At 38.6% G+C, this 15,679-nt stretch overlaps 1 protein-coding gene across 1 annotated transcript; it reads left to right on the forward strand.

The window, feature by feature from the left end:
• The first annotated feature begins 862 nt into the window (after positions 1-862).
• MORN4 (MORN repeat containing 4) lies at positions 863-11,141 on the forward strand. Its single transcript, XM_063307011.1, has 5 exons — positions 863-1,200; positions 7,569-7,666; positions 9,489-9,603; positions 10,011-10,120; positions 10,344-11,141. The coding sequence occupies exons 2-5, from the start codon at positions 7,600-7,602 to the stop codon at positions 10,490-10,492; spliced, it is 441 nt and encodes a 146-aa protein (XP_063163081.1). The 5' UTR covers positions 863-1,200; positions 7,569-7,599; the 3' UTR covers positions 10,493-11,141.
• Positions 11,142-15,679: the final 4,538 nt, after the last annotated feature.

Consider the following 15,679-nt stretch of genomic DNA (forward strand, 5'->3'; position numbering starts at 1 on the left):
GTTCCTGAAAATTTGTGGCCTTATTTTTTTTAATTTGTTTTGTTAGAAATGTCTAAAACCCCTAACACATGTAGGGATTTTGAAACTTCCCAGAGTCATTAAGAATTGGGCGGCATTCAAGTTTAATAAATTATTATTATTATTATTATTATTATTATTAATGGAATTGCTTCAAACATTGTATATGGAGTTGAAATGCAATACTCATTTCCTTGTTGTGGATTACTGTCACTTTCGGGGGGGGCGTTATTTAAGATTTTAACAGATAGTTTAAAGACAACTTCAACCACATAAGTATCATTCAACAAAATTCAGCCAGCCGAAATTATCCAGTAGCCAAAATGCAACATTAATTGCATTCCTTACTGAACAAAAAACGCCAGGCAGTTAAAAACAATTTTCTTGTTCCATAAATGCCTTTCTGTTCCTCTTCTTCAAGGGTACCGCCTGACTATTTGCTTCACCATCCCCTCCCCTGAATTCTGTCTTTTGAGAGCCGCAGCAGGAATCTCCCCGCAGATGAAGGAAGCGCAGGAGAGCCTCGGCATGGCAACCTCTCGCTTGTGGTGAGAGGAAAGCCTTGTCTTTTTGCCCCTCAGAAATATGGCCGTTCCGTGAAAATCTCCTTGCCCTTCACAAAGAAGGCACCGGAGGGAAGGGAGAAAGAGCCGGAAGGCTGGGCAATAGAGGGACGCGTTACTACCGGTTGTCTAGGGAACCACCAACAGCGTGAGGGGACAGTTCCTAGTGGGCGATAGCCCAGGGAGGTAGATGGGGGGAAGCCTAGCATAGCAGAAGGAGGGAGGCGGTGGCCCTTGGGGAGAGAGCAAAGGGGTGTGCGGCTGGTAGCAGCTGCTACAAAGCTCGCATCCAGGTGAGGGGCGCGGTCATTGTTGGTGCAATGAATGGATAAAAGCATAGGGATGACGTGGCCGGGAATGCTGCGTGGAACCCGGGCGGGTAGGAAGACTTTGAGGGCAGGAAAATGCAATGTGAAGAAAGGCTGATTGGAAAGAAGCAGCAGCAGCAGCAGCAGCAGCGACCGGTACAGCGGGGTGCAGAGCCGTCGTAGTCTACTAGATGGGCGTGGTTTCGGGTTGCAGGGCATGACTTGAGGATGTTGGGCTCGGTTGCGAAGCTGTCAGAAAAGACTTTGCAGTGAGCAGTTTTGATCCCAATACTGAGGGATGCTGCCTAGGGGTAAGTGATGACTCGGGAGTGTTAGCAATTTCTGAAAGGTCGTGTGGCTTGCGAGAAACTAAAACACAGAGGGAGTAGATCCTCTTTATTGTTGCCTTTTTGTTCATTGAATCAGATTCTGCTGATTACAGAGAGCCTATGGAGATGTCCTTAGAAACTGGGAAACTGCTACATGCATGGTTTGCTGCTAAGCGGCTGCAGTTGCTCGGCTCCGTAAAACAGCTGTAATTGTTTCCAGGGAAGCGGCAGTCATTGTACTGTATGGTCCCTGAAAGGACAAGCAAGTCTTTACTTCTTTCTGTGTAGCCCTCTAGCCAGCTTTGATCATTAATCACAAGATTTTCCCTTCAAGGAAGACGAAACTTGTATTTCACAGCAGCAACTTTTAAAATTGCGATTCTGCTTGGCACTTATGAAAAGATTGACACAATGCATTTTGCACTTTTATACCAGCCTTGCCCAACCTAGCATCTTCCACATGTTGCATGATCAGTATTACTATCTTCAGCCAGCATGGACACACTAACTGGGGATTATGGAAGTTGTCATCCAACACATCTGGAAGAAGTCAAGTTGAGGAACATTCCTTTATGCTTTCTCCTACTAGATGTATTGGAATATATATATATATAAAATAATTTTGTGGCTATGAATCTGAGACTAGTTTTGAAATTTTGGTTCACATCACAGTCATTATGCTGCTAATTTTCCTTTCTATTATATTAATATAGTAGGTGAGCACTCCTGTTTCTATAATCTTGTATTTATGTGGCTTTATTTCCTATGGGGAAAAAAAACAGGCTATGCTTTTTTTCTGAACTGAGCCCTACAAACCAAAAGGAAATTTAAAAATTAATCAGATGTTATCAGGAAAATAGAACATGACACCTTTTGTTGTTGTTCCATACTATATGTGATTATTTCTCAGGAACCCCTTTGGTTTTTACACTTGGAATTACTGTCTTTATATATTATATACCAGTATGGGAAATTATGTTCATGCTTAACAGCTTATCCAGGGGTATATGAAAATGGCTCTAACACAGGATACAGGTTAAGTGTATAGTGCTAATATGCTGAATCTAGATAATCCACATAATAGGAGCAGTCTGAGGAATATGGCCACTGCTGAGACTGAGAAATGAGCATTTTCCCATATACTATTACTGCTTACCAATCATTTGTGACTCATTCTTCCTCAAAGGATTACAGCCAGGACATATAGAACAAAACAACAGAAATGAAGGCAGAATATTAGTGCATTTCCCTGTACTGGATAGATGAGTTTCTGAAAGATATTATCTTTGTAATTGATGTATCTCCAAATGTTGCTCCTGAAGAACTAACAATACAGACATGTTAGGCGTGCAGGATGAAAGAAGGTATAAGTACTAATAGCTTTTTTTGGATGCACACTTACATTCTACTGACTATTGCAGCTTCAAGAGACATTATTTATTACTATCCAGCAGTCTTCGGGTTTTCTTTTTTCTCCACAGCCATTCATTACTTACAGAAGAAAGGATGGTTCTCACCATGCCAACCATAAGTAATTCCTACAGCAGCAACAATTATCAGTGAGGAATAACTTTCCTTATGTAGTATTACCCCCTTTTTCTTTCCTAGGCTTCAGTGATTATCAAAACCATTTAATACATAGGAATATAACAGATGCAACAATGTCCAACTCAGCATATTGAAGCTGTGATGGAGACACAGAAGCCTTGCAAGGTCAAAAAAACTGATGGAATCTCAGAGACATGAGACTGTCAGAGTTTACTCTACAGTTGATACTATTCAATAAACCATGTGGATGTTCCAACTGTCTGAAAGAAAGGTGGTAGCAATTCTTCCGCTACAACACTTCACTGCTATTAACAAATTTGTTTCACTGCCCTTTCAAAGTAAGTTTTTGCAGAGCTGATTACATTAAAATTTAAATGTTAAATAATAATTAAAATACACAAAAATAAACAACTTTGAGCCAGAGTAGTTATATAGTTTTCATTTAATATGAAAATATTAATATATTAAAAGAATAAAAACGGCTATGCCTGATGCCAAAAAGAGGATTCTGATCTTCTGATTCCAGTCCAGCAGGAGATCACACAGAACCCACAGGAGTTCATAATAGTGTCGTTTGTCTGACACTGTGAGGACATAATCTATCATATTAGTCATCACTTAGATACTGCAAGTTTGGTAGTTCAATCTGTAGAGATAAGCAGGACACCATCTGGTGTTTGGATGTCTTTTAGTTTTTAAGGTGGTCTTGATTATTTCGTACAATAACTAGAAACTCAATCTCTCTATCTCTCAACAACTTTTTGTAGTATGGGTTTTATTATTTACAAGCCTCTTTTCTTGTTCTTTTTCTGGCCATGGCTTTACTTTGCAGTAAATAAGTGTTCTCAGACTTTGATTCTAAAACAAGGGAGTCTGAAGGTTAGTGAGCATTCAACAAAATTTTCCTGCCCATATTGCTAGTGTTCATAGTGAAAAATGGAGAACAGGAATGTTATCTAAATTAAGTAGCAACTGGTGCTGAGGATAATTCATCATATTAGTCCTTTCAAATGAGAAATATCAAATAAATTAAAAGGACATAGAATGCATCTTTTATTTCAACACAGATTAAGATAAACAAGAGAATCTACTTACAGTTATATTGATAGCAATTCCCAGACAATTTCCAAAGGAATGTCTTTAGGGCTACCTTCTGGAACATATCATGCTGGGTCATGTGATTTGGTTGAATATACACAAATGTTACATGGCAGAGCATAACAACACCAGTAAGAAAAGTATTCTACAAAAACATACCTCTGCTGCCAGAATAGGAAGAGATCCCTGCAATATGCCATGACATTTTGTTGTCACTTCCAGTTTCTCCAGGAATTTTGGAATCTCTTGCAAGTCATCAAGAACTTGCTACAGGTGGACTTCGAAATTACTCATGCTAAGTTTTATTGACAGTTTGCATGGACAAGGACAACCTGGACCCATGTTAGATAACAGCAACATCAGCAGCACCCAACAAAGTCCTAACACAATGTTTTATGTTACAACAATGTTTTGTTCAGTTTTGCATAGAATGACCAAAAATGAGATACACCTTAGAAAAAAACATTAGCAGCCAAAAATTAACCAGCAGTTTTCACACACTGGATCAAATTAGCTAAGTAACATCCTTGATGGAGAACATTATCAATCAACTAGTCTTCAGAAAACTACTAGCCATACTCCCTAAACATATGACTACATCACATCCCAGAGGTGACTGTTGTTTCCTCTCTGTGTGGTTCTGCTGGATCAATAGGCAGCACAGTGAAAGGAAAAATAGAGATGGAAGGGCCTTGCTGCCACTGTTTTAGCACAAGCCCCAGTTTCTTTTTTGTTTTTTTTATCTCTGTCTTTGTCTCTACCCTGTGATGCTGACTGCTTGACCTCCAGAGATTTTAATTAATATATTTATGTGTCATCCAGGACACAACACAATACATACAGCCAGAAGAAAAGCTTTTTAAATAATATCTATCATTTATAAGCCTTACACAAGACTTTTTAACCTGATTCAATCATGGTGATTTCTAGGCTTTCTGCTGAAGAACTGGGAGTTTAGAATGCTTAGCAGAACTCCAGCATATAGGTCAGCCCTTCCTCACCTAGACATTCTTCATTTGTATTAAACTAAAATTCAGGTAATTTCCAGCCAGCTTGACTATTGGTTAGGAACTAATGAGAGTGACAGTCCAACACATCTAGAGGATTTCAGGTTGTGGAAGACTGATGTCTAAGGGCTCCTAATTACTTTGGCTGCTTGAGCCCAGTAAGAGCTGCATCCTTCAAGTTGAGCAGCATAGCAACTGCAACCTGGGCCCAGTTTCAGTCTCCAGTGTCTGAAAGGTTAGTCCATGCAACACAACTCTAGCCACTGGAAATGAAGTTATAGCTTCTAGTTGATGGTAATTCAACAGAATCCAATTTTGCATTCCCAAAAATGCAAGGATAAGTCCCAATCTCACATTGTTTGCACCCTGCACATGTAGAAATAGAAACTTAGTGAAGTCTTCAAATTGAGCTTGTGATGACTGATGAGAAGAATTTGGGGGCTGTTTTGTATAGTTCAGTGAAAATTTTGATCCGCTGGGCAGTTGCTGTGAAAAAGAAATCCAGGTGGGGGGTTAATGAAAATAAAATTGCCAATACCATAATATGTTTATATGTATCTATGATGTGATTATTCTTTGATTATTCTGTGTAGTCCTGGAAGGCACTGCTGCTTAAAAAAATATATTGTGGATTCAGAAAATGCCAACTAAAATGATGAAATGTTGGACAATCCCTTATAAAGAAAAATTGATATACATGATGTCAAGAGATGTAGTAGTAGTAGAGGGACATGATATGTAAAATAGTGTAAAGTACTGAAGTTAAAGGGGAAATGTTTAATATTAAAACTTAGGTTACCCAATGATGTTGATGAGATGATTCTGAACAGAAAAAAAAATCTCAAAATGATAGAATTTGTTCCTATCCAATGCAGACTCGTCTGCCAGCTTAGATAGCTTTAACCCATATGAGTTAGTATGGAACCCAAATTACTTCCATCTGATTACCTCCCGTGGAAGGCTGGTCTACATCTTTGGGTTGATCCAGCTGCATTCTTCTTTTGATAGAGACTACCCAGGTTGCGTCCATAGCTAGTCCAGATAAATTGTAGTCATGAATATTTCATTAAGGTGGAGCCCTTTTGCTCAAGCTACATTTGAATCTAGTCCAGTGAAATAAAACTAATAAGCAGTAGCAACCTGAGATATAAGGCTTGAATTTCTTGTGGAAGGAATGGATATGCTTTCTAATGAAAGCAGGAAGTTGCTCTGTATACAACTGGCATGGGGAAACAGGACAAAATCTGCAAGTCAGTCTGAGGTATGAGAACTGAACTACTATACCTATATCAGTTGAGGGAGGATCCCATAAGAATAAAGCATAGCACAAGCTATGTTTAAGAAGTTTATTCTTATATGTTTATGATATAGTGGAGTGGTTGAACTGAAAGCAATTTAGTTCAATATTTAATTTTTTTAAAATTTTCTTTCAGACTGTTAGTTGAACTGAATTTCATATGAATAAAATTGCAGAATATTAACAGAAACACCAGTTTCCATTTATTATGACTCAATTCTGAAATACAGTTGGTGGCTTTGTCTATTCATGTTAACTTAAGCTATCATGGTATGTGTACAGAAGAGGGGAGGTAGCCATACTTGCCCCTCTGAACTTTATTAAAGAAAGGCAGGGTAATAATTTAAATACAGTTTTATCAGACTGGAGGGAAACTGTCCAAATTTCAGAGGCCACTATCTGCATATGCTATTATTAGCAGTTTAAAAGTCATCCCCACAATCATTTATGATCATAAATCACTACAATGTTTTAGAGGGTCCTAAGTGACAACATTTTGAAAGCTACAAAGATTGTCTGGCTTTTTTGTTAATGTTCCAAAGAGAACTTTCATATGCCATTTTAAGGAATATACATTGGAATAAGGGTGTTGGACTGTAGGGTGATATCCAGGTAGCTGAAATCTGGACAGCAGCATTCTCCAATGCAGTATTTTGTTGCAGCCCTAAGTACATTAACTGATTTTGCTAAACCATTCTTATTTCGTCAAAAGAACATTTGAAGATGATGTGCCAGTCACCAAGATGATGTGCCAGTTAGATGTGTCCATATAACATATGCTGTCAAATTAGTCATTAAAATTCTTAGTCTTCAATACCATAAAAACATTAAAAGAATTAATGCACAGTCATTTTATAATTTAATGAAAAAAACACATAGTTCTTTCTTTATTTGGGATTAAACCAGTTCCTCTGAATTTTATATTGTCCTTAGGCTAATTAGGCATTCCTAGCTATGAATGTGCTATGTAATTTCAATTCTTTCTAAATTATATTGTGATGTTTGCTAATGTCATGCATGTAATGAATGCCATGATTTTGTGATGTCTGTGCAGCACCAAAAATGGTGTCTGGCTTGCCATCAAGCTCAGAGATGGTACGTTGATCATATTGCTTATGATGCATTGAGCCAAATAATATGGCTGCTCATTTTAGTGGTACAGTTAGATAATTTTAGACAATGGACTTATAGAAGGCCCTTTTAGATGGTAATTGCTACTTTACTTACTTTAAAAGGAGGCAAGCTAAGTCTGCTGTAGTGGGAAACAATGTGCCCCCCCTTGTCTTGACAGAACCCACTGCCTACCTTCCCCATTTGTAGTGCCATAGTTTGTAAATGTTCCTTCTCCCCCTTCGTACCTGTCTTATACTGTTTTCATACGCCTGAACCCTCTGTTGCAGCTGCTCTCCTGCCTTCCTGAAAGCTGGTATCATGACCCTGACTAAGGGCTCATTCACTTACTCCAGTGGAGAGGAATATTGTGGGGAATGGAAGGAAGGTAAGTAAATAGGGCCAGGTTGCAAGATCCCCTCCTTTTAACATGATAAGGACTAAAGGGATGTGTACAACAATATCACTTCACTTGATTGTGAAGACTGCCTCATTCATTAATCACGTAATACCTGCTAGAGACTGTCCTCCAGATAGTAGTTTTCCTCAAATATCTGTTTTTATGCTTTTATTTTAGGCAATCACAAATTCTTTGTATACTGCCAAATACAAAATTTCAAAGTTGCAGTACTCTAAAGCTCTACTTATGGGACCCTGCATGGGAAAGATACATACTATTTTTGTCACCATGGAAAATTAAGCCAGATAATTTTTCTATTGTCATTATGAAGGAATTACAGGTGACTAGAGGTGATGCACCCCATTTAGCAAAGAAGATGCTTGCATAGCTTTTAACTTAATTTCAACTTTGCTGTTGCTTCTACAAGAGGCTGTCTAGGCTATTGCAAAGAATGGCTCTATTAGGATGGGCAACAAAAAACATAAGCTTCATCCTTGTGAGATAAGAGCTTCCAAAATTAGTTCTGCAAATAGGTTTTCTTTGAAAAGAGGCTGTCTCAAAACAATATGCTGTGTGCCTTGTTTGCCCAGGTACCTTTATCAGGAGATGGAGATGACCAAGCCCCCTTTGTGATCCCTGTATACTATTGGTTATTAATGGCGGCCCTGTTTACACTAATATACTTAACAGGATCATGTGGGATTAGCAAGTCATACAACATCCAAATCCAGTTAGCAACAGGGTTATTGTTTGGGGCTAAACTGGTATTCTTCAGTCATCTGTGTTACCTGAACAAAGATAAGACAGTTAACAAAGGTAAACCTTCTGCCAGCACAGAAACAAAATCCTAGAATGGCTCTTCAAAAATGGGGCTTTAGGAATTCTGTTTCAGTGTAACTTTGCATGTGCAACTGTGTACCAAAAGTTAGGACAAACAATAGCTGGTCACTTTTTCATCTCTTTCTCCATCAGTAAGCCAATGAAATGCTGGACTTTTTTTTTTTTTGCTTTAAGGTTCACTGCAGGAGTGGGGAAATGATAGCCATTTCTTTCTTTTTGAAAACTCAGTTGTAATTCTGCCAGCTTCTCTTTCTAGCCCAAGTGACAGAAAGGTGTTCTCCCCATCATCAACCTGTGCACCACATAGAAAAATTCAGTTACAAGGAGGATTCAATTACATGGGGTGTGGGTACAGTGGGGTGTCATACAAAAGTTCTGTCAATGGAAATCACATGTCCTCAGAGGCCTGCTTCTAGAAGGGAAAGCAATTAATGCTTGTTTTCACCAATCACGGGCCATGGTAACCAGAATGCTTGGCCCACATCATTACCAAAGCTGAAGAATGGTTTGAAAACTGAACAGCAATTTCTTAAGCCCATTTCATTTCCAGCCAGTTTCAACATGGGGCACAGCTGGAAAAAGTTTGTTCTTAGGGATATACATTTGAATCATTGTGGTGTATGAGGGTCTGTACAGTAGTGGCCACACAATCAAATCTAGAAAACTAGTCCTGTTCCTTGAGACCCACAAATCTCTTTTAAAAGAGTGCTGTGAACCTGTGCATGGAATAATGCAACCCACATTTTATAAATAATGATTGGTAAAAGGAACAGCAACAATAGGTTCCTTCCATTCTTGATCTGCATACCAGATTATCTGGCAGAGACTCTATTACTGTCTCCTTCTCATTCTGAAACTGATTTAAAGTAAGATGTCACTACAGTGATTGATAATCTATGGCTTCCCAACTATCAGAGTTGCCTTTTTAGCCACTGATAGAAAAGCAATACTGCTTATTTTCTCTCATTAGGGCGTCGGCATGGTGTTGGACAATTGACTTTTGCTGACGGCAGCATTTACATAGGACATTTTGAAAATGGTCTCTTCAATGGATATGGAGTGCTCACTTTTGCAGATGGCTCCAGGTCAGTACAGGATTGTGGGCTCAGTAGCACTGCACTAGCTAGTACAAAGAGAGGGCACACATGCATGATCTGAGTCATTCTCAGAAAGTAAGAATAAAGGTGTAGTACATATTGCCCTTGGTATGTAAAGAATTTTGTAGAATGACTGTGTGTTGCTACCTTTTGCATACATGAATTTTCTTTTAATATGTATGCAATAAAAAAATTTCATAATATTTGTTGCCATATCATTTTTCACTGTAGGTCACTGGTCGGCTGTAGAATGATTTGTTGAACAATGATTTAAGATATTCCATTAATATTTGTATGGCCCTTTTCCTTCTGTTTAGAACTGATGTTTTCAGATTTTTTATGATTGCAGATGAGGTAGCAGTGTCCAATCAGACACACTCCTGTTACTGTTGCAGATATGAAGGGGAATTTGTACAGGGAAAGTTCAATGGTGTTGGAGTCTTCACACGCTATGACAACATGATCTTCGAGGGAGAATTCAAGGGTGGACGGGTTGATGGTTTTGGTGAGTGATAAGGATACGTCTTGTGGGTGTAGCCAAGCAGCAAAGCTAATAATCTTGGATTAAATTTATTTTGGGAACTCTGCTGCAGCATGGAACAGGGCATAAGTGAGAACTTGGGTAAAAATACCATCCTCTTGAAATACAGTGCAGACATATTATTTCACAGCAGTGCATGCACAGATCTACTTTTCTATTGAAAATAATGTTTTATTTTCTCCCACAGGACTTTTGACTTTTCCTGATGGCTCCCATGGGATACCTCGTAATGAAGGCTTCTTTGAGAACAACAAACTCTTGCGACGGGAAAAGTGCCAGACAGTGGTCCAACGTGCACAGAGTGCCTCCAAGATGGCACACAGCCTTACAGCATAAGGGGTATAAATGCTACAACACCCTAACACAGGGCTTACCCATGACTGGCAGCCTAAACCCGGAGGTTGGTAAGAGTGTGGAGTACAAGATTCACAGAGGCAAATACCATTTCTAGGATGCAAACTATCACAACTCAACCCTGCTTGCCTTTATCATTTCCTTAAGCAGCTTGGCCCCTATAATGTGAACTGGTGCCAAAACTCATGTATGAAGCCTACGTCTCCTGTCAGTGTCACTTCCGAGATCATAGCACTTCCTTTGTCAGAAGCATTCTCCGTTAGACAGATTTCTAATCCTATATCCCAAAACTGAGTTGGACACAATGGGAATCCCAATCAACAGGGGCCCATTAATATACAATCCATCTTTCTTGCCACAAATCTAACCCAGCTGGAATGTGATCAGTTGAGTTGGTTTCCAGTGGTCAAAGGAGGGTTTAGAACTTGTATTTAGCTTAGCTTTTTATCTTCTTATATGTCCCTAAACCTCTAGTTGATTCCTCACTGAGGCTCAGTCTTCCTTTCTTTATAAAAATTCAATGAATAAATACAAAAGCAAAGAATTAAAATGTTGAGTGGAATTAAGAATTCTAGACTTTCTGAATGTGACTTTCAACAGTTTTGCAGATCAGCATAATAAGAATGGCTTATTACTTAAACTTCAGAACAGATGTAGGATCTCTTTCCACTCTTTATTCTAGCCTTGTGTTTTACACAATTTGCTAAGGCCGTTTTCACTGTGAGCTTCTTGTGTGACAGACAGCATTTCACAATGATCTCTTCCTTACATGAGATGCCCACCACTTATCTAGGGGCTATAGAAGGAAGAGATTCACTAAGCTCCAGAGCTGTTACATGGTTTTCATCTACCATAGTGCCATATCCACACAGTTGTATCATTTTACAAACATTAAAAAGGGAGTATCATTACTTTATATAAACCTTGCCTCTGTTAGTCATAGGACAAGGCAAAGTTTTGCATATGCCTTCCTACTTCATTATTGGAAGTCCTTTGCACACACATACTCCCTGTCCCTGCCCACGGTTCCCTCTTTTGGCTTCTGAAATTTTACCACACATTCCATAAATGTTTTAAGCCTGACTTTGCTGCCTTAATGGCTAGACGTTTGCTTTAAAGTAAAAATGTATCTCAGGATGCTGATCACTGGTCCAATTTATTTTAATATCACAGAATAATGGCATGCCCTATATGTATCCAAAATAAACAACAGCATCTTTTATACAATGGTCTAGAGCTGAAGGGACAGCTATTCCCAGATAATGTCATATATCTTTGTAGAAGATGTATTAAGTCACACTGGAACTTAGCTCAACAGCTTACAATAACTTATAATGTTGAGATTGCAGGACATTCTTAATATATAGTACAAATAGATGGGCAATGATACAGAAGGGATAACTGATTCCTTGCTAGAGATGCAGGCTGAATGAAAATGCCAGGCTGTGCTAAGTTAAGAGAAAGTCAAGTTTTGTGGAGGTGATAGTGAATTAAATCCCTCAGTAGGGTGACAGTTAAGATTGGTCAATAAAGAACAACTCTCTTTCTGTCAATCACTTTGTTTCTGTGCACTAAAATTAAGCATGGGATCATTTAAAATAGGGAAGGGTTCTTCGTCAAGCATTGACCCAAGTTAGGTGTGTTCCTAAGTGCCATGCTGGAGCCCTTGTAACCAGCTTATCTCCACACTGAATGTCTGTGTGTCAATGCTACCCTCGTGCCTTTGTGTCTCTGCCCACATAAGGGCCTTGGCCAAATAAAGAGTTGCTGAATCTTGACTTTGATGTATTATTTTTCTCTGTAACTGGGGCAGGTGGATTACCCTTATTCAATTATGCAGATCCAGAATGGGTGTGTGTATTTTGGCCTAATATATAGTGGTGCTTAAAGGTTTGTGAACCCTTTTGAATTTTCAACATTTCTGCATAAATATGACCTAAAATGTCATCTGTTCTCCACACAAGTCCAAAAGCTAGATAAAGAGAACCCAATTAAACAAATGAGTCTAAAACATCATACTCGTTCATGGATTTATTGAGAATTATCAAAAGCTACATAGTTGTGTGTGGCAAAAGTATGTGAACCTTTGATTTCAGTAACTGGTTCCCCCCCACCCCCCAGCAGCAATAACTGCAATTAAATGCTTCTGATAACTGTTGATCGGTCCTGCACATCGGCTTGGAGAAATTTTAGCCCATTCCTCCTTAGAGCAGCTTCAACTCAAGGATGTTGGTGGGCTTCCTTTCATGGACTGCCTACTTCAGGTCCTTTCACAACATTTCTATAGGATTAAGGTCAGGACTTTGACTTGGCCATTCCAAAACATTAAGTTTCTTCTGCTTTAACCATTTTTTGGTTGTATGACTTGTCTGTTTTGGGTCGTTGTCTTGCTGCATGACCCATTTTCTCTTGAGCATCAGTTCACAACAGATACCCTGACATTTTCCTGTAGAATTGGCTGGTGAAATTCAGAATTCATAGTTCTATCAATGATGGCAAGCCATCCTGGTCCAGAGGTAGCAATGCAGGCCCAAACCATGATACTGCCATCACTTTTCACAGGTGGAATAAGGTTCTTACGCTGCAATGCAGTGTTTGCTTTCTCCAAACATAACGCTTTTTATTCAAGCCAAAAAGTTCTATTTTGGTCTTAGCTGTCCACAGAACATTCTTCCAATAGCCTTCTGGCTTATCCACACAGTCTTTTGCAAACTGTAGACAGGCAGTAATATTCTTTTTGGAGAATAGTGGCTTTCTCCTTACAACCCTGCCATGCATACCATTGTTGTCCACTATTCTCCTGGTGGTGGTCTCATGAATGCTGACTTTTGCCAATACAAGAGAGGCCTTTAGTTCCTTAGATGTTACCCTGGGGTTCCTTGATACCTCCCGGAGGACTGCACACCTTACTCTTCATGTGATCTTGGTTGGTTGACCACTCCTGGGGAGGGTAACGGTGATGAATTGCCTCCATTTGTACACAATCTGCTTGACAGATGAGACTGTTTGAGACTGGTGGAGTCCAAACTCTTTGAAAATAGTTTTGTAACCTTTTCCAGCCTGCAGCATCAACAACTGGTTTTCGGAGCTCCTCAGAAATCTTTGCTCCATGACACACTTCCACATACCTGTATTGTGAAGATCAGACTATGATAGTGGATACCCAGAATTCTGTTCTTTCAATAAGGCAGGACTTCCCCCACTCACACTTGACTATCCCATTGACTGAAACACCTGACTCTAATTTCCCCTTCAAATCAACTGATAATCCTAGAGATTCACATACTTTTGCCACACATAAATATGTAGCTTTGGATCATTTTCTTCAATAAATCAATGAACAAGTATAATGTTTTTGACTCATTTGTTTAACTGGGTTCTCTTTATCTAGTTTTAGGACTTATGTAGAGAACAATGACATTTTAGGTCATATTTATGCAGAAATAGTGAGGATTCAAAAGGATTCACAAACTTTTAAGCATCACTGTACACTGCTCCACTCACTAGTTCCATCACTCACTCATTCAGTCCTTGAAAGATTCAGTGGGAAGCAATCTGAAAAGCTTGCCCCATCATTGTAATGAGAATACCTGTTCAGCCTGAATATAAAAACAAGATAAATCATTATATATCTATTGCAATGTTGCAATAAAAGCCACTGTTTTAAAAAAATCAGACAATATTTTGCATATGTATGTAATGATAGACATAATCTTAAAATGCCTTCTTCCAACACATTTAATGGACCATCTTTGAATATATGAATTTGCTTTAAATGGAGATTCGAACACACCACTTAGCCAAGATGCCATTTTATTTGCTGAGCATGTTGCATGAATTCATCTACTGTAATTTATCCAACAACCAAAATTAAATCATAGCTTAGGATGTGTGAGTGCAGCTAATGAGTTTATTTAGATCATTATAGGCTACTCCAGTATTTTCAAATACTATTTTATTATATTCCTCTCCATTCTTTCCTTTGTTCCTTTTACCCCAATATCTACAACTGTCAAAACTGCCCTCCCTGAAAGATCTTCATCTGTTGCTGATCTTTATGTTTGCAACTGCTATGCTGGCAAAATGTTAATTCTTTTACTTTCTTCATATGTACATTTTCTGAGAAAATTTTGACACAATTAGTTAGTTTCCGTTAACTGGTGCAACTAAACCTAAGTACCTGTAAGTGAGGCAATGCATTTTCTTTCCTTGTTTACCACTTCAACCTTTTTCCCCCTTTTCAGCTTAAAGAAGAGATTTTCCATAACACTTATGGTTCCATGAATGCTGCTGGAAATAAACAAAATACTTTACGAAACAGCTTGATTAAATTCTGATGCTCTATTCTCACTGACTACCAGCCATAAATATAGTTAATAGGGCTGGGGCTGTGACTATATATGCACAACTATCCATTCTAGTCATTTTGGATCTGGGTGTACAGCAAGAAGTAGCACCATCAATCAGGCATAGTGTGCTTATCCTTTAGCTAAAAACATAGCCATCTGCAAAACTATTGAATGGTTCTCCCTTTCTCTTTCCAAATATAATGCACCATTACTGAGATAGCAAACAGGGACAATAACAGAAGCATGATTACCTTGAAGAATGTAACATCATACCTTCAAACTTCTGTCCCTGAGGACTATAAGCAATACTCAGAACTATACAGTAGTGCTCTTTGAAATAAAGCACCCTCCTTTTTAAAAGTGCTTACATTTTGCTGATCTGGCTTCAGTGAGTACCATAAATATTTATTTATTTATTTATTCTTCAAATTTATATCACCGCCAATCTCTCCCAAAAGGGAACAGAGAACATGTTAGGGATAGATTGTAATGGAGAAAATCTATCTATGTGGTCACTAGAAGTCAAAACCAACTTGATGGCACATAATCAAACCATCACCAATTGTATATTCTTACGTATATACCTCAAGAATGTCCAGCAGATCATGAACCGTTCAACAAACTCAATTTACTATATAGGAGGTAGTGGTGCAAATGATAGTAAATCACAAAAATGAACTAGATGCCATCCTTTACATAAGACCATTAAGTTTACATATATCTTTGATTTCTGAATCCAGAGAATTAGCCTTTCACCATTCTATGATTCCAGAACTGGACAGGGTATAGGAAAATGCTGAAGAGAATAGAATATAGCTAG

This window comes from Candoia aspera, chromosome 6 (assembly GCF_035149785.1).
Source record: "Candoia aspera isolate rCanAsp1 chromosome 6, rCanAsp1.hap2, whole genome shotgun sequence".
Lineage (NCBI taxonomy): Eukaryota > Metazoa > Chordata > Lepidosauria > Squamata > Boidae > Candoia > Candoia aspera.